General features: G+C 38.4%; 1 protein-coding gene across 1 annotated transcript in view; it reads right to left on the bottom strand.

Annotated features, from left to right (window-relative positions):
- Nucleotides 1-1,590: 1,590 nt before the first annotated feature.
- SLC12A7 (solute carrier family 12 member 7) overlaps nt 1,591-20,261 on the bottom strand; it is a 114,342-nt gene continuing 95,671 nt past the window's right edge. The window contains 5 exon segments of the mRNA XM_042464389.1: nt 1,591-2,317; nt 3,037-3,170; nt 8,544-8,558; nt 11,068-11,249; nt 19,641-19,754. Coding sequence (XP_042320323.1) covers nt 2,226-2,317; nt 3,037-3,170; nt 8,544-8,558; nt 11,068-11,249; nt 19,641-19,754 — 537 coding nt within the window. The 3' untranslated portion in view covers nt 1,591-2,225.

Genomic DNA, 20,261 nt, shown 5'->3' with positions numbered 1-20,261 from the left:
TTTTATTCTCTTGGTTATTCTGCCTTCTCCTAAAATGTAAGAGATGGTTACTCAATCATAAAATCCAAAGAAGAAGAAAAACATGGCTGTTACCTTTCATCATCAGATGTAGCTACAACAACAGAACCCCATCATTGTGGTACTTCACCAATGCCCACCCCAACCTGCCTCCTATAGTAGTATCCCAACTGAAGGGTTTCTGTGGCACTGGAGATTAAGGAACTAAGAAATGATGTTTACCCTGCTTTTCTAGTTGCTGTGCAATTGGAGCTGGAGGGACACTCCAGAGTCCTACTGCTTTTCTCAATGTGCCCTGCAACTAGAAGAGCACTATAGGCATTATTTCCCAACCTCCCCATCTGCAGTACCATGGAAACCATTTGGTTTGGGGGCTGCCTGGTTTAAGAGGTAGGTTTTCTGGTCATATTTTCTCTTCAATGTGAATCCCAAAAGCTACAAGGTTGTATGTTGGACTCATAAATGTTGAACAGGATGCCAGATCATGGCATTAAAATAAGATTTTGGATTTACCATATATATTCAATTATAAGTGAACCTCATGTATAAGTCAAGGGCAGGTTTGGGGGCCAAAGGTATGGATTTTGATATGACCTGTGGATAAGTCGAGGATAAAACTTAGAGGGAAGTAAAAGATGAAGCAAAGGATAAAGATGCCAAAGAAAAATTGTAAGAGGCCTTACTCTTCATGTTCACTTTAAAGGCTGGAGGAAGGTGCGGTAAATAGTGGCTGTGTGATATGTGGGTGAGGCACCAGGTGCTGGTGGGACTAAAAAAAAGGACACACGTCAAAAAGGATGCAAAGGTAAAGCAAAGCAAACAAATAGCAACTACTTTAGCAGTGATTATAGCTTTTAACTTTAATGTACTAACTGCCTGATTTTAACTCAGAAAAGATGACAAACATACACAAATGTTTTATTCAAATCCTCGAAAGCCCGATTCCTCAGAGCTCTCCTTTGAGAGGAAGCACCAAAGCACTGCCACCACAGCCAATTTCCTGCCCATGCAATGAAAAAGGTCAGAAGTGGTGCCATACCGGGTGTTGTTGTTGTTTCTTTAGCTCCTCCTGGAATGTATTAAGCTATTGGATTTCACCAGTCTACTCAGAAAAGCGGATGACCCCTTTTTTGATGATAGTTAAAGTACAGTATTTACATCGACCCATGAATAAGTTGACCCAGGTTTTTTGAGTCAGTTTTTGGACTAAAATTTCTAGACTTATATACATGATTACATACAGTTGGCTCTCTGTATCCACTGATTCTTGATCCTCTGATTCAACCATCCACAGATTGAAAATATTTTAAAAATATATAATTTCCAAAAATCAAACCTTGATTTTACTGTTTTATATAAGGGACACAATTTATTATGCCTTTGTATTCAATGGGACTTGAGCTTCCACAGATTTTCGTATCCATGGGAGGTCCTGGAACCAAACCCCAGCAGATACCACAATACAGTAATCCATCTTTAATAGATGATCTTTTAAAGGAATCCTCAATTTTACTGCAACAGCTGAATCTTAGATACATAAGTAAAAGTGACACTTTTAAATAATTTAAATAATTGTGTGTAAATTAAAGGACTTTTATTCAACCAGTGATCTTTAATTAAAATACAGTGCTAAACAGTTCACATATTTGTGGCTGAATATTAACACAAAACCAGGGAGACTTGACACGGAAACAGAACCTGCTTAACATTGGGCAGGGTCAATAGTACAAAATATGGAGACCAGACTCTTATAAAATAGTTCCTGGAAACTTTTTCTCTTTCTTTCACCTTTATAAAAAGTACTAAAAACTTAAATGTCTGTTCCTATGTCAACCCCCCCCCCCCCAGTTATTCCTTTTGCCATACTTAGAATTTATGTGCAAAAGGAATGTCCCTTCATAACCCACCCTTAACCCAAGAACAAAAAAAAATAGTCTCCCAGTTTTCTACATTAAAAAAATATACAGATGTATAACACATTTCTTCAGTAAATACAAATGTTAGAGTTCTATGTAGGAAACAATCTTGCTTACATAATTTTGGGAAAGAAAAAAAAATAGGATTCAATTCTTGGATTCTATTCTGTATGCAAGGAACACAAGGCTGGCTCAATTTTTTTAGTCCAAGATTTGCCAAGGTTCTGCATGAAAGTCCAGAAACAGAAACAGATGTTGCTACTAGTAATATCTGTGCGTTCAGTAAAATAATTAGGAGTAAATGGTGATGACCTCACGGCCTCCTCCTCTCACCAACAAGACCCTGTTTAAGCCTTCTGTCAAAACGTCCAAGAACTCCATGTCTGGATGTCAGCAAAGTCAAGGTTTTGCGAATTAGTACAAAAGTAAACCTAATTCTTGTGGTGATTACTATAATAATATAAACTACTCCTTCTCATATCACAAGGCATAACCCTGGTATGGGAAACTATCAGGGACTGGAGGGGATGCATTGCACTCCCTGGGAATCTTGGAGGGCTGCACCCCCATTCTCCTAACATTCTCCTCCATTTTTCCCTTTCTTTCTTTCTTTCTTTCTTTCTTTCTTTCTTTCTTTCTTTCTCTCTTTTCCTTTTTGCTGTCAGATGTCCTCAGAACTCACTAGGGGACATGGAAAGCAATTTCACTATGTTGTGGCCCTCCCTGAGCCATTTTGGTATGATTAACATCAAACTTCTGCTCAGCCATGAACACACTGAGCTGTTGTTGCAAAATTAAGGACTGCAAAACTCAGCAATATTAAAAAGATATTATTAAATAGACATAAGACAGATGCAATGTTTCTAGTCCCTTGGTCATGGTTAAGAGATCAGGAACAGCTTACATATTCTCACTCCACCTCATGCATATGGATTGGACCACATCCCCTGATTTTAGTTCCACACTTTATTCTGAACAATTCCAAAAAAGTAGCAATGTTGCAGTAAAAACATCAAAGAATCTTGATGTTTGGTGTTGCTGGATGTTTGTTGTTGGGTTTTTGGGTATGTTTGTTTTTTGCCTAAAACACGTAAAAGGATACAATTTTCATCCCCTTGCCTGTTTTTTGGAGGTCCAGGCATGTTCAGTAACACCAGCTGGGCATTTTGTGACTTGTTTAGCACAACTCCATTGAGCTTGACAGCAGTATGCATCCTTCTCACGTTGGACTGGTTTCTATGACAAAGCAACAATCAAAGTTGGATCAGCTGACCTCATTTTACTGATAGTAAAAGCAAAAGCTTCTGCTGCAGCCAAACATTCTTAAGCCATACAAACAGAGAATGCTTACTAATCAGCAGCTAATGTCATGTCTATTTGGAAAAGAAAAAAAAATACACGAGGGCAAAAACATGGCAGAATGCCTACAATTCAAGAAAAAGGACAGTCAACTGTTCGTGGGTTTGTGGATTGGTTCAAAGCCCCCGAATCAAACCTACCTGGCCTCCCATGAATGTGCTACATATATTTTGCTCACCATTTCACTTTCGAAGGTGAGGAGGAATGAATCTCACTGTGTATTTAGTATCAATGTTTTTGTATGTGCTTTCAAGAAAGTTAAAAGACTACTGTCAACTTCTCTCTTACAGAAATCTTCTTGCAAGACACATATTGTCATCACCACCCACTATGTACAATCTCATGCTATCCAAATGCACATGCTCCATCCTGAAACTCTGTGGCACACTATCCTACTCACAGAAACGGACAATTCATGAAGGCACAAGCACCAGTCTCATGCTGTGGGTTTATAGTGACAGTGAGAACACTGTTTTAAAACTAGCATTAAGACCAGTCACTTCCTAAAAGAAATTCTTGTGCAACATGTGCATATTCTATGCTACTTATCCATTCCTCAAATAGTCAGAGATTGTTTTCATCATGGATGAGGAGGTGCCTTCCCATCACAGCTTCTACTCCTCTGCTCTAGAAAAGGCAAAGTTGTTTTTTATGTTCACGTCCCATTTCCTTGTACCTTAGGATTTAACCAACAAAGGAAAACCCAAACACTTGATTCTCAGTATGCTGAAATCCTGTCAGTTACAATTACTTTCAAACATTTATTTTGGGAGCTCTAACAAAAAGTATCTCAAGGATACAGAAATACAGAATGTATAAAAAGATATAGAAACAAGGCTTGAACTGGCTGATTCCATCTCAGCATATTAGAATCCACATTTTGTATCTCACACACAGCTTCGAGGTTAGAAGACTGTCCTGGCTTTGTCATTCACTGAGAGCAATTTCAAAAGAAGGGACATTTATTTCAACAGGCTCATGAATTCAGACACCCCCTTTAGCCTGCTGGGGCACCTCTGTATGACGGAAAGTAATCCACTTGCCTCACTTCCCAAAGATGCAGTCATGTTTTCTCTCTAGAAAAAGGCAACATCTCAAAATGCTGTCATGACTGCACATAGCAACAGATAACCTTATCAAACAGATGTGGGGAGACAGATATTTCCTTGTGTCTCAGGCTCCTGCTCTGTGGGGCTTTTGGTGGGATTGCGGGTATAAAGTGCCATTGCTAAACAGAGAAGCTAAAAACTGGTGTATTAATAAAATATCACCCATACTACTTTGGATTCTCTTATGTAAACAAACAAACACACACACAATAGGCTAAGTGGATCACTAAAGATAATCAGTGATTATTGACGTAAATGCTGTTCAGAGTTATCAAACTAACCATGTGTAACACACTAAACAAGGCAACATGAATGTCACTCAATAAAGTGAACCAATAACTCACTTTGGCATTTAAGTTAACAGTAAGTGTCCTTTGTTGTGTGCCGTCAAGTTGTTTCTGGCTTATGGGGACCCTTAGGTCATAATGATATCATGGGGGTTTGTTGGCAAGATTTGTTCAGAGCAGGTTTGTCTTTGCCTTACCCTGAGGCTGAGAGCAAGTGACTTGCCTAAAGTCACCCAGTTGGCTTCATGGCTGAGGGGGAATCGAACCTTGATCTCCAGAGTCACAGTCCAACACTCAAACCACTATGCCATACTGGCTCTCAAAAGCAAGTGTCATTATTTTTGTCATATTTTATGCTCAAGTACTCCCAATAATGATGTTCATTAAGTTACCTTGATAAGAAAATTGAAGGGCCCAACTCCCTAAAAGCTCTCTGACAGTGAAGGCTGAGTGTCTCACAAAATTACAGTTCCCAGAATTTCTAAGCATTGAGCCAGAGCAGTTAAAATTGTCTTAAACTGGATTATTTCTGCAGTGTGTTTTGGAACTAAGTCATCCTATCATCAACAGCCCTGCTCAGGTCTTGCAGACTCAAAGCCATGGTTTTCTTGATCAGTTCTATCCACCTGCAATGCAGTCTTCATCTTTTCCTACTGTCTTCTATCTTAACAAGCATTATGGTCTTTTCTAGTGGGTCATGTCTTCTTATGACTTGGCCAAAGTACAGCAGTCTCAGTGAAGTCGAAGGCTTTCATGGCCAGCATCCATAGTTTTTTGTGGGTTTTTCAGGCTATGTGGCCATGTTCTAGAAGAGTTTCTTCCTGATGTTTCACCAGCATCTGTGGTTGGCATCTTCAGAGAATGCTTGCCTGGAAAAAGTTGGGTATATATATACAGTGTGAGCCTGGGAATGCAGGAGTGATTTGCATGTGTATTGTTCTATTGCTGATGGAAGGCCTCAGGCTGGGAGGCTAATGCAAAAGAGGATCATTATCTGCTAATTGGGGATCATTATCTGCTGGGAAAGCCCCTGACTATGTGAAATTCTGGACCATGCCAACCACTACCATGTCAGGATGCACAGGGAAGCCATTGAAATCCACAAACATCTGAATAATTTCAACCAGAAAAAAGAAACACTTAAAGTGAACAAAATTTGGCTACCAGTCCTGAAGAATAGCAAAATGAGGACTCAGCAAATGCAAATGGGAAACCACTCAGAGTCAGGGGCTTTCCCAGCAGATAATGGTGAATTACAGACCGCCGCTTTGCGGCAGTCTGCCGGCGCTGCTGTTTGCTCCACGAGGGAGCCGCAGCAGCCAAACTGCATGGCTCCCTCGCGGAGCAAAAAAGAAGCTCCAAAATGGAGCTTCTTCCTGCGGCGCACTTATGATGCCGCGAAGCGCCAATGGTGCACTCACGTCATAAACGCCGTGCGGATGCACAGCATACGCTACGTCAATATGGCGGCGGCCGTGTGGAACGGCTGCCGCCATATTGTACGTATTCACTACGTACTAGGGTTAGGGGGGTGCGGAAGCACCGCCCCTTCCTAACCCTAATACGTAGTCAATACGTATTTTATGGCGGTCTGTAACCCGCCAATGATCACCAATTAGCAGACATTAATCCTGTTTTGCATTAGCCTCCCAGACTGAGGCCTGCCATCAGCACAGAGCAAGACACATGCAAATCACTCCTGCATTCCCAGGCTCACACAGTATATATACACCCAACTTTTTCCAGGCAAGCAATCTCTGAAGATGTCAGCCATAGATGCTGGTGAAACATCAGAAAGAAACTCTTCTAGAACATGGCCATATAGCCCAAAACCACCACAAAAAACAGCAGTCTCAGTTTAGTCATCCTGGCTTCTAGAGAGAGTTCAGGCTTGATTTGCTCTATGACCCAATTATTTGTCTTTTCAGTAATCCAAGGTTTACTGGATTCTTCTCCAGCACCACATTTCAAATGAGTTCGTTTTTCCCCCATCAGCTTTCTTCACTGTCTAGCTTTCACAGACATGCACAGAAATTGAAATATGATGATATGGGCAATCCTGACTTTGCCATGACCGTGGAGATACAGAAATCCACAATCATATGAGTGATTGTAATCCAGATCTGTGCCCTTTCCTTTTAAAAATTCTCATGTTTATATTTTGAAGAGTTTCACTTCTGACTACAGATAAAAAGGACTCTTCCCCACATTAAGGTTGAATTATCTCCTGGTTTACCCAACTGTGAGAGTAAATGAACCTAGTGGCGTCATTAGGGTTGGTCTTACCCAGTGCGGTAACCATGGTGTCACCCTCGCATTGACCTCTTCAATGCAGAATCCTTAGTAGTATTTTTTTTGTACTAATGTTACTTATAAATCATAATTCCCAGGTATCACTGAATGTAATGTAATAGCTGTGACATAAACAACTAGCAAAATTAAAACTACACTTTTAAATTACAATGTCATGTGCCCAACCTCAATGTATTTTTATGTACATAATTTCATGTGGTTAAAGTGAAAATTTGGTAAGATGTGATGTTTTAATTTTTAAAAAGCTAAAAAAATTAAAATTAAATTAAAAAAACACCTGGGGCCTCTCCTTTTTGCTCCTTCTGAGGCTCAGCCCGCTCACACCATCCCTCCAGAATTTCAAAAGGATGCAAGCAAATGCCATATCCCATTTCTGCCCAGGAGAGCAGTGGTGTCAACCCCTTTAGGGTTTTATCTGGTATGGACCACACCCCTTGCACTCCCCTAGTGATGCCCCTGCTACTGACAACCAATTTGCAAGAGAGCAAATGCAAACATGTAACTGTGAGGAAGTATGGAAGAAATAATAGATCGAATGTGTGCATTAATGGATACAAATTATTCTCTGCCGCATAGTTGGATTCTGTGCAATCAATAAAGGGGCAGAAAATCTGATTCTGCATGCCAATCACATTTACTGTGTCAAGGATGAATAGGTGCCACACAATGATGACAAGAGGATGGATACATATGAAAATGTTTTTTAAAAATAAATAAGTATAAAAGAGAAAGAACATCAATGCTCCGCGGAAAGATTTTTGATATAAAGACATAATGACTCACAGAGAAAAATCAAAGAACAAAATGATGGAGATAGTCAGCAATAAAAAAAGGCTGAAGAAAGCCTTTAGTCACACTTCAAAGTGGGGAAATAGAAGATGTTGCTAAAGGAAAAAATATTGCCTTGCCACTTTCTTGAGGTTGAATGATCTGCCACAACAATGATATGTCTAGCCATATTAACATCTTTTGATAAGATAGTTGGCTTTTTAAAATGTGTGAGGGGAGCTTGGAGGGGAGCAGTACCACAGCAATATTCTCACAAATAAAGCAACTGGAAAATGAACAATGTTATGGCTTAACAAACCCATTAGGCTGGAAAAATGTATTTCCCCCTTTTAAAAGCCACTCTGTGTCACTGCCATAATCCTTGCAATTATGTCAATGTTAGCTTATCCAGAAACTATTGTGCATCTGCTAATTGAGATAATTAGGGGAGAGGAAGGTATGCTCCTGGGATTTTGATGAAGGAAATGTCAATTGTTTTATATAGGCAAATGGCGACCTTCCTTTTATGAGACATATAATATGATTTACTCTGAAGCAGAACAAAAATATATAAAATAGAGATAAGCCTAGTAGAAAAAGAAGGAGAATGTAAAAAATAGGAATGCTAAGCCATTGCATTCACATGCTAAAACATATATGGGCACATTAAAAATTAAAAGCAGCTAATTTGAAGAAGACATGCAACAACAGTTAAACAATAAAGCACAGAAAAGCAGGAAAAAACAACCTAAATTAAATCAAATTTGACTTACAGATTTCCCCATTCTCTACATGGAAAAGAAACAGATGTTTAAATATATTACTTTATGAATACATAGTTGAGTGACATTTTCCCCCAGTATAGCAGCATAGAATACGTTGGAATTTTATTTATGTCTCAACATTTTAATCATTTATAAATTGCATCTTTTATGGGCTTTACCCCCATAAAGTAGTAAAATCTAAAGCATATCTGTGTTTTCAATAAAAAATATGCATTATTTGTCTCCCAATCATTTTTTACAACTGTATGACATTATTCTTGATGCCTTGGCATAACTAAGGTTGTCCTAATACATCTGGATTCCTTTCTTGTGCCTTTAGTAGCTCCATGAAAAAAGACAGATGTAGTGTAGTTGCACCTTTTGTACAGAAGGAGCTAACGTGAACTTGCATAGATGTTTTTTCTCAAAGAATATAGTACATGATTATTCCTATAAACACCATTTATCCTTCAACTATCTAGTAAATGTTCTCATTGTGCTAAATTATGATAGATGCAGTATTTATAGCAGTATAATTATGGATCAAATTAAATATATTGTTTTTATTAAAAGCAGAACTTATATTAAAAGAAGCACTTCGAACGTCCCCCCACAGCAGATAATAAATGCAGCAAGCTGCCATAGTTCTATCTTATTGCTGTATATATAATACCAACTAGTCTCTTGCCTTTTTTCAAACAGAAAAGGAAAACTATTTTTTCCTCTCCAGTTATTCAGAGTTTTTTGTTTTATTACTGTCACCATTAGGGAACAATTACTTAGTTTACATCACCATCTAGTGGTTAGAGAAAGATTTGTTCACTTTAAATCCTATTTTGGGAGAAAAGTGGGACATAAATCCTATTAAATAAATACATACATTTATTTGTTCTAGTGACACATTGCCACTGAAATAAGAATGTAGCCATGATTTGTGTTTTACCAGTAAAAGAAAAATACTTTCACTGAATAAAGCTTAGAAGTAATTCAATTCTTCTCAGAACAGAAGCTGTCTTTTAGTAATGATTCTAGATCTATTCATGTTTCTTGCATGCCATTAATTCCATACATTTCCCCTTAATTTATGTCTGTTGCCAACTCAGAATGCTCCTGAAATTCAACTCCTTTAGTCTTTACAATGTGCATTTGTTGTGAATTTATGTTGTGTTATTTCTTGCTATTGTAAACCACAGGTGGGTAACTCTCATGGGTCTGCAGCTGCACTGGCATCCCTCTTGTATTCTACTGCAGCAAAATTGAAAGGAAAATGATGAAGTGAAATAGCACTTCCAGGTTGCAAGATTTCTATATGTTTGGTGACACAGAAAAATCCATAGGGAGAAAGATAAGGCAGCTGCATATGTGGATATGATTCCCAATAGGTTTCAGGAAACTCTCCATAGGAAAATAAATAGCAACAGGTTAGAGCAGTGGTCTCCAAACTGTGCTCTTTAAGGGATTTTAGACTTGATCTCCCAGAATCCCAGACTACTGGCTAACATGACTGAGGCTTCTGGAAGCTGAAGTCCAAAATCTCTTAAAGGGCACAGTTCGGGGACCACTGGGTTAGAGCATGTGGTGGTGGTGATAGGGAGATGTGGCAGGAAAAAGGAGCTTTCAGATCTGGGACCCTGCTTAAGCTTTGTGAGCAACTCTGTCCCTGGATGCCCAGTTTCAGTAATGGCCAGGAGTGCATTTGCATAGTTAAAACTAGTGAGCCAGCAGCTAAATAGTGAGTCACCAGTGCCTGTTCCTTGAAACATCAGATTTGGCTAAGGTGACACCCATTTGGACTACTGTAACACACTCTACATGAGGCTGTCTTTAGAAACTGTTTGGAAACTTCAGTGGGTTCAAAATGTGTTGGCCAGAATGCTGATCAGGGCCAGTTATAGGGACCATTATAACTCCCTTGTTGAAACAACTTCAATGATTCATTTCCAAGCATAATTCAATGTGTGGGTCATGACCTATAAAGCCCTATATAGTTTAAGTCCATACTGAGACCATATCTCCCCTTACAAACCTGTAAGAATTCTAAGATCATCAAGGGAAGACTTTCCCTGAGTCCCACCACCAGATTTGTGGATGTGCTTAAATAATAGTATCATAATAAATGCCTGGACATATATATGCATGTGTGTGTTTGTATGCTGTTCATGTTTGTGTGCATATGCACATTCACATTTTCACTTGCATCCCAATGTTGGTCCCAACCAGAGGAGACCTACTGAATCAATGGAACTTACATAATTTCTGAGTTACCAAATTTCTATTGCTTCACTGAATGAACTGGAGTAAACCCACTGAACGAATGGAACTTATATAAGTGCTGACTTACCCTGTATCCAGTGATTCAATGAGTAAGTAAAATGCTGAGAAGAATGTAGCTTTGTTTATATAATAGTAACTGAATAAATGTCTGGATATAAACTTCAATGCATGGACTAATGCTTGGACTTGGGCCTTTGCACTTATCATTCTAACAGAGTCCAATCATTATAGTACTTAAACTACGTGTGGAACTACTTACGGCTTCATGTTGAAGATATCCTTGTAATTTGCTGTACTGGTTTCTTTATTTTTGTGCTTTTCAGATATAAGTTTTTCTTTTGTCCAGGTCATTTGTATTTTTTCTGGTGTAGATAGAGCACTGTGAGATTTAATCATTCCTGTTGAGTGGGATGCAGTGTTTCTATCATGAATTAATTGAGCCTAATCAAAAACAAACAAGCAAAGCAAAGATCAGCATTTTTGGCAAGTCAGGGAACACAGAATTGGCAGAGGCCTCTTTTCATACCTTTATTCATCCATTTATTCATTTTTATATAAATATCCTGCCTTGCTCCCAAGACGAAACCCAAGGCAACTTACAAGAAGGTTAGAATAAGACAGAGCTAAAACCCAGATGACGGAAAGTTTAGCACATTATTAAACAAACTATCATATTAAAACAACATTAATTTTTAAAAACATAACAGTCATTTAAAAATATAACAATATAGAAAAAAATACATCTTTTTTCCCCTGGGGGAAAAGATGTTTCTATGTTCTAAATATATGTGCTCTGAGCATAAAGGTAGTTTATTTAAACTAAAGGTGGGAACTGTGCAGCCCTCAGACATTGTTGAACTGCAGCTCCCAACATTCCTCACCATTGGTTACAATGGCTAGGGTTGACGGGAACTGCAGTTCTACAACACCTGGAGGGCCACACAATTCACATATCTGATTTAAAATTATCAGAAGATCCATTTACACATTCAAGATGGTTTAGATCTAAAGATTTATCTAAATAGGGGCGAGATCTGTATTTAAGTGGCCCACAAAGGAAGGAGTTCACATAACAGCTGGCATCATGTTAGGACATACACAAATGTAAGTCCACCCTGTGGCTATGTATGTGTTGCTATGTCTTTCCGAAGTCGGATAGTCTCTTCTACCTTCCACAATGATTGGACCCCCCTCAGGACTCAGGATTTTGCAGCAATGGTCCCCTGAACAGCCATTTCATTGTTGGCAGAGAGGAATTAGAGAAGCATCTTGCTGTGCCCCATAGCCAGACACAGACCACTGATATAATCTGCCAAGACCCTGGCACATCTCAGCCAAGGTCTGTGTCCAATTATGGGACACAGCCAGGTTCTTCTTTGAGTCCTCCCCACAGCCTCCACCAGTCATAGAATACCTGTTCAGGGAGACTAGCAACACTGTGAGTCGTGTGGATAGTGGGTCTGAAGCTATAGTAGATGGGATGATATGTACTCATTTGAAAGACAAGAGTAATACATTTCTTTATTTATGTATTTATACACACATAATACCCATACCCTGTCCCACACACATTTTTTTTCTAGGAGGTTCCAGTTCACAAGCTATACCTGTAGAAATTGTGAAACATATACTAAGCTGCCATTAGTATTAAATCAGCAAGATGTTAACCATCAAGCACCACCTGCTAAGATAAACTGTCTATATTGTTTCAACTATATGATCATTTTCAAACAGTTGAAAATACATGATAATAATTTTGGAGGGGTTCAACATTCAAATGGATATATATGAACATCAGAAATAAGTCAACCCCCTCCAAAATTATCATGTATGTTCAACTATCTCATTATCCCTTTAAAGCTCTGGACTGGGTTTTGATTAGCTGTGTCTTTACATAATCCAATGATGCGCATGTCATTCATTAGAACACTGGATTGTCCCATCTGTTGTTCTTTTAACTTATTTTCTTTTTGAATTAGTCTGATATCTAGGCCGAAGTTTTTGCTGTGCATAGATGGCTACCCTCCTTGTTGCCTCTCCTCTGAAAATCTACTCCCATCCCACCACTATATTTATAGATTTTCTTCTGTTAGGTGATGTTAGTCCATTTCAAATGCAAATTTGTACAACTTGCAAGGCTTGGTTGCATTATGAATGTATGCAATTTCTCATAAAAGCTATTCTCAGGCTCAGATGTGCAATCTGATCTCGTAATCCTCCCTCCCTGGTGCCTTGAATGCTGCCACAGCATCATCAGGAAGTCCAAATTTAGCATTCGGCTCAGAATTTTAAAACAAGACCACTTTTCTTTTTTTCAATTTCTTCTCCTCCTCTTCCTCCATCAAAACAGCTTGCTATGCAAGTCCAAGTTATGAAATAAGCTCAGAGGACTTTGTCTGTTGCCATTTCTCCTCCTTCGAGAGTTTGGAAGTATTTTAGAAATCAAGACGTTGCCATCCAATGAGGAAATAGAGAGATGGAAGACGCCCCTTTCCATCTGGTTGTTATTCCTGGAGATGTAACCACACTGCTTTACAACAGTAGGGCAGGTAAGTCTTAAATAGCTTGGCATGGAAATTCTTAACAAACACCTGGCATTTGGAATGAAGGAAGGGAGTGAGAGCTCTGGTTTTATTTCCTACTGATGTTAGCCATGCCTGCCACTAGCATTTGGTCCCTAACAGATTGGTCTTCAAGGGAAAGTGGCTAGTCCCAGCAGAAAAGACTGCTCAACCTTAAAGTTAAAAAATGTCAGAAAACAGCAAGAGGATTAGACCAAGAATGGAATAATCCATCACTAGTGAAGCCATAAGTAGTAATAAAAGAGTTTACACCCATCACACAATTGCATTCCATATAATACTCACTATATATAGCATACAATAGGTGTGCTAGCAGGCAGTAGAAGGTAACAAGTTGTAGCATTTCAGTAGCAACACACTGATATCTGAGCACTGCTGTTTGCATACAGCAGCATCGTAGAACATATTACATATATTTTCTACTCGTCAGAAGATGACGAGAGGGAATTCCATCACACAAAGTCCAAAACATCAAGAAAATGTTCATTACAGAGTTATTAAACATCATGACTGTACACAAACAGGTGAGCATCTCTTATCTGGAATTCCAAAATCCAAAATACTTCAGAATCCAAAACTGTCCATATGGGTAACTGAGATAGTGACACTTTTGCTTTCTGGTGGTTCAGTGTACACAAACTGTTTCATGCACAAAATAATGAAACATATTATGTACAAAATTACCCTCAGGCTATGTGTATAAGAAACATAAATGAATTTCATGTTCAGACTTGGTCCCATCTCCAAGATACATCATTATGTATATGCAAATATTCCAAAATCTGAAGGGGAAAAAAACCACACCAAAATCCAAAACACTTCTGCCCCAAACATTTTGGATAAGGGAGACTCAGCCTATATATGCAACAACTTAATTAGAAGGAGCTTTACATTAATATTCAAATCACTGCATACAATGCTGAAACACACTTGATCGTCCCAAAGTCTCAATTACATTATCTAAGTACCCTAAAACACAGGATTTGCATGTATGCATACTATTAGTTATTATTACACATCTCAATTTTATGAATAAGAAGTCATTCTATCTTCATATATCTTTTAAAAAAGCTCTCCAATAAATGCAGAACAGTGCAAAATGATGAAGCTGTAAAACAGAATTCTACAAACAACTGTGCCCATTTGATGCAATAAGGAGACATATTAGAAGCTTACAACCAAATACTGTATCTAATATGTTTTAACACGCAGGTTACAAACTGTTACCCAAAAATCCTCAATCTGCTTAAACCACTAAGGATGAATACATCAAACACAAAAAAATATTAAAGGGAATGGTAACATTAGCTACAGTGTTCTAACTTTACAGTATTTCTTTCTATTTCAGACATCAACACATAATCTACTGAAGGAAAACTACAAAAAGAACACTTCACACGTCTATGAACTAAAACGAGGGTATTTAGAGTGGAACAGGACTCACACTTGAAGTGCCACTTTCAAATTGTACAACAAAAATGAAAAATTCTACAATATGAAAAATATTTAGAAATCAAATAATTAAACTTAGTACTAAAAGGAGCCCTAGTGGCATAGTAGTTATATGCCTGTAACTGCAGCCACTCACTCACAAACTGCAAGGTTGCAAGTAAATACCAGCCAAGGGCTCAAGCTCAACTCAGGCTTGCATCCTCCCAAGGTCACTAAAATAAATACCCCGCTTGTTGGGGGCAATCAGTTTACACATTGTAAACTCCTTAGGGAGTGCTTAAGTGTACTGATAAGTGGTATAGAAATGTACTGTACATGCTATTGCTATTGCTAAACCAAACAGAAGGAATATGTGAGAGAAGGTATAATTTGGCACAGAGCTAAATGTACGTCTGATCTCAAATAGGAGTTTAGTGGTGCTAAACTGAAAAATTGTTTGGTTTAAAGCTGTGATTCTAAAAGTACAAGAAGCAAAATCTGCATATGTCATCTACACGAAACTGCTGGAGAGGTTGATCATAGTTTTGGAGAAAGGTATCAATTGTATGCTCATGATACCCATCTCCATTACTCCTTTCCACCTAATTCCAAGGATGCTGTTCTTGTACTGAACTGGTGTCTGGCAGCTGTAATACTGGATGAGGGCAAACAAATTAAAGCGTAATCCAGACATGATAGAGGTGCTCCTGGTCAGCTGAAAGGCAAATGCAGGAAAAGGGATTCACCCTGTGTTAGATGGGGTTACACTTCCCCTGAAAACTGAGGTTTGTAGTTTGGGGGTACTTCTGGATTTATCTGAGGCTTGGATTTTGGCAATAACTAGGAATGTGTTTGCACAGTTAAAGCTAGTGCACCAACTGCACCCATTTCTGGAAAAGTCAGATCTGCCACAGTGGTACATACCTTGGTTACATCCTGTGCTCTATGTGGGGTTCCCTTTGAAAAGTGCTCAGAAACTTCAGTTGGCTTAAAGAGCTGCAGCTGGAGCTGTCTACAGGGAGCACACAACTCCCTTGTTGCAACAGCTCCATTCGCTAACAGTCCATTTTGGGGCACAATTCAATGTGCTGATTTTGATCTATAAAACCCTATACGGCTTGGGTCCAGGTTATTTGCAGGGACGTATCTCCCTTTATGACCCCATTAGAGTGTTGAGACTGTTCAGCAAGGCCCTTCTCTCTGTCCAATCACCCCCTCAGGCTTGTTTGGTGGGAACAAGAGAGAGGGCCTTCTTGGTGACTGCTCCCAGGCTCTGGTGCTCCCTCCCTAGAGAGGCCAGGGACACCCCTTCCCTGTTCTCCTTTTGGCAGCTAATAAAAGTATTCTTGTGTTCTCAGGCTTTTTTAAGCTGACAAAGGTTGAACTTTAAATGCTGTGTAATTTAAGGTTTATACAGAGTTTTAAACACTTTTTAAATTTTAATGCATAACTGTTTCAACCTTTAACATTGTTTGCTTTTTTAAAATTTTATATTTATGTATTTTAATGCTTTTGCACTGTTTTAAAAATGTATTATTTTAAATTTGCTATTCGTTTTCTCCCTATGTTGGGAGAAAGGCAGGATATAAGATAATAATAATAATAATAATGTCAGAAGCCTTTTTGAATAAGGCTTCTACATCGAAAATTCCAAGGCATTTCAAAGCTTGCTATAGCTTTTACGTTATCATCTTGTATTCTGAAACATTTTCCCCCTGTGGAGGAAATCACTGAAGAGAAAGTTATAATACCACTCAAGTGAATGAATATTTTAAAAGGAAACTGTGAAATCATTGATCTAAATTTCTACCTTACTTGGGATTTCAGAATTTCACATTCTGAATTAACACAAATATTCTGATATGAAAGAAAAACTCATAATGACTCAACGGCAATCCTGCAAATTTTATCTCACCCAAATAGCACTGATATTCAATACAGTATCCTTTCCATATAAATATAGGCTTGGATCTTAATTACTTCTCTATTGATGTGAGGAGATGGCAATTTCCACCAAATCACTCCATTTGGTGTCTATGCAGTATCTAAGCAATTTGCAAGGGTATTCCAAAGTCCAAGAGCAAGCGATGTTTGTGCAATGTGGTGTGGGGAAGGGTCTGCTGAGAAAGGAGGAAATGGTAAAGTTCCAATCAATGAATATGAACTCTGTTCTGTTCAGAGAAGGAGAACTAGGATTCAAGACAAAATCTACTAAAGCAGATATTAGTGCTTGCTTGCTATTGTATCTAATGATTACTTCAAGAGAAATGTGTTCAATTCAATTAATCCAATCCCCTTTCCATAGTATTATTAGTTATGTCCATATCCTAGAGTAGACCACCCACTAAGATGACCAAGGCTGCATTCACACTGTAGAAATAATCCAGTTTGACACCAGTTTAATTGCCATGGCACAAGACTATGGAATTCTGGTTTTGTAAGACATTTAGCTTTGTGTGTCAGAAAGCTCTGGTGCCACAATAAACTATAATTCAAGAATACCACAGGATTGAGCCATGACAGTCAAAGTGGTGTGAAACTGGATTATTTCTACAGTGCAGATGAAGTCCAAGACAGTTTCCATGGTATAACCAGATCTGAAAATGGATTAGATGTGATTTGAATAATCTCTATCATCCAGAACAGACTGGAATGGAGCAACCATTAATCTCTCCAACAACTTGTCCAAGGCAAATCAGACACTGTAAACAAATTACTGTATCCCATATCACAAGACCTAAATGTGTTTTTTTCAATAGGGCTATTTTCAGTTGAAATCTTCAAATCAGCAAGAACTACAGAATTCCTCAAGAAGAGATTAACCACCTCTCAGACAAGTTTTCACAAGCTAGGACAGATATGAGCTAAGAAATCCACTATGGTTAACACTTACTACATTCTTTTATAGTCAGAATTATTAAACTTTGGACCAAAACACACTGCAGAAATAATCTAGTTTGAGACTGCTTTAGTGGCCGTGACTCAGTGCTAGGGAATCCTAGAAATTGTAATTTATTGTGGCACCAGAGCTCTCTCTGACAAAGAAGGCTAAATGTCTCACAAAACTTCAGTTCCCAGAATTCCCTAGCTGCCAGGATAGTTAGCGGTCTCAAACTGGATTATTTCTGCAGTGTGTTTTGTACCGTTGTTTAAATTCTACTTTCCAAGCATGGTTAACATCTATCTAGAAATAACACTACATCATGGTTAAAAGACACCATGAATTGCACAAAGGAGTATGTGTATGTGGGGGGAGAATAATGGATAATATTGGCACTGGCCCCAAAAAGAAAGCATTGTTTTGTTTTGTTTGTAGAAAGTTCATTTTTCATGTTTCAAAAGATTTTACAGAAAATAACTTGCTTACTATTTATCTAATGCTTACTTCAAGAGAAATGATGGTGGAAGGTAGCAGTTTATCTCTTAGTAAGTTAAATACCTCAATCACCTCTGAATCTATGAGATTTTAAAAACTTTATATAGAGTTAAGATGCCAAAGATTGCTTAGTAGAGGCAATATCTTGCTGAGAACGAGGGAAGAATATAAGAATATAAGATAATATAATATAAGAATATAAGAAGGTAAGTGTTTTTTACTGAAATAAAAGCAGAGAGAAGTAATCTGAAGGAAATCCTGCATGTGAAATCACATCAGTTAATACTTCTTAATGTGTGAATAATTTTTAAATCACATCTTCTTGATGAAACTATACAATTATGTTGTCCAGGCACTACATCTCGCCTACACAGTTCTCTGAATTAACTTAAACTGCCATAGCTGAATCCTACGCACTCCTGGGGTTGTAGTTTGGTGAGCAACTAGAGGAGTTCTCCAGATGAGAATTTTAAATATCCTTCCCTATGCTGCAAATCCCAGGATTCCATAAGATGTGGCCAAGGAAAGTGAAATGAAATCTAGTGCTATAACTCTGTAGTGTAAAAAGTAAGACATTGTGGGGATAAATACTCAAACATTTCTATGGCAGTGAGCAACCTGCATACATTTTTGAAAAACCTCTCTAGCTAATCAGGACCAAATAGATCTGAGAGCCAGTGGTGTAGCAGTGTGAGTGCTGGACTAGGACTCTGGGAGACCAGGGTTTGAATCCCTGCTCAGCCATTGAAACCAATTGGGTTTCTCTGACTTAGAGGAAGGAAATGGCAAACCTTCTCTAAATGTTAGGGTTGCCACAGGTTGGGGTTTATTTGAAGGGACATAATAACAACAAGATAGATCTGATAATGTAAGGGTAAGTAATTATGGATTCACTAAGTGAACTGAGTGATCCTGTCATCTCCAGTGTGTCATCATATATACAGTGATGCAATAAAAGTAATTTAAAAAAAAACACATCAGAAACTATTCATAGAATCATAGAGTTGGAAAAGACCACAAGGGTTATCCAGTCCAACCCCCTGCCATGCATGAACTCAGAATCAAAGCACCCCTGACAAATGGTCATCCAGTCTCTGTTTAAAGACCTCCAAAGAGGGAAACTCCACCACTCTCCAAGCGAGTGTGTCCCACTGTCAAAACAGTTTACTGTTCGACAGTACAATTATCTAATTTATACAATTATCTAATTTGTTTAGTTTTTCAAGAATCAAGTTAGAATTGTAAATCGTTTGAACCATGCTTATTTATAGCATTTTCTAAAAATACAGTTTATCAATTAGAGCTGCTATTCTTTATTTATAAAATAATGGTTAGTAAGAATTAGAAGAACAGGTTAAAGTTAGCAACTTGTAAAAGTATGGTTTGTAGTGGCACTGTAAGTGTGGTAATGGGGAGGGATCAACCAGGTGATACAATTTCTACCTCTTCTTGAATGTTATTAGGTAGTAGACTGTCTACATCTTGAGCAATACATTGTGGGCTAGAGCGACTCTTCTTTCTGATTGAGCCACGAGACACGTCAGTGATGCTCTGAATCTGGGATAGGAAGATCACCAGGCGCAACCAGCGTATAGAAAAAGGATATCATTAATTACATTAGTACATGAAATACAATACCATTTAATATTTTTAAAAGAAAATGAATTTGTTCATCCCTGTAACAAAGTATCATAGGCCTGTTACAGACTGCCAAAATAAAGCTGCTTCGGGTCTCTTTGGAGGTATGCTATTTAAATGATGCATGGGTCCTAAGAGTCCGGAGGTCGCGCCAAAGCCAGACTCCATTCCTAAGCACTGGAGTGCAGCTTTGGTGCAGCTTCCGGATTCTTAGGATGCATGCATCATTTAATCAGCATACCTCCAAAGAGACCCGAAGCAGCTTTATTTTGGCAGTCTGTAACAGGCCATAAATTTGGAAGGGATCACAAGGGCCATCCAGTTCAACCATCTGCCATGCAGGAATATACAATCAAAGCACTCCTGACAGATGACCATCCAGCTTCTATTAAAAAATTTCCAAAGGAAGAGACTCCACCATATTCT

This window comes from Sceloporus undulatus, chromosome 4 (assembly GCF_019175285.1).
Source record: "Sceloporus undulatus isolate JIND9_A2432 ecotype Alabama chromosome 4, SceUnd_v1.1, whole genome shotgun sequence".
Classification (NCBI taxonomy): Eukaryota; Metazoa; Chordata; class Lepidosauria; order Squamata; family Phrynosomatidae; genus Sceloporus; species Sceloporus undulatus.
This window is presented reverse-complemented; position numbering and strand designations above follow the sequence as displayed.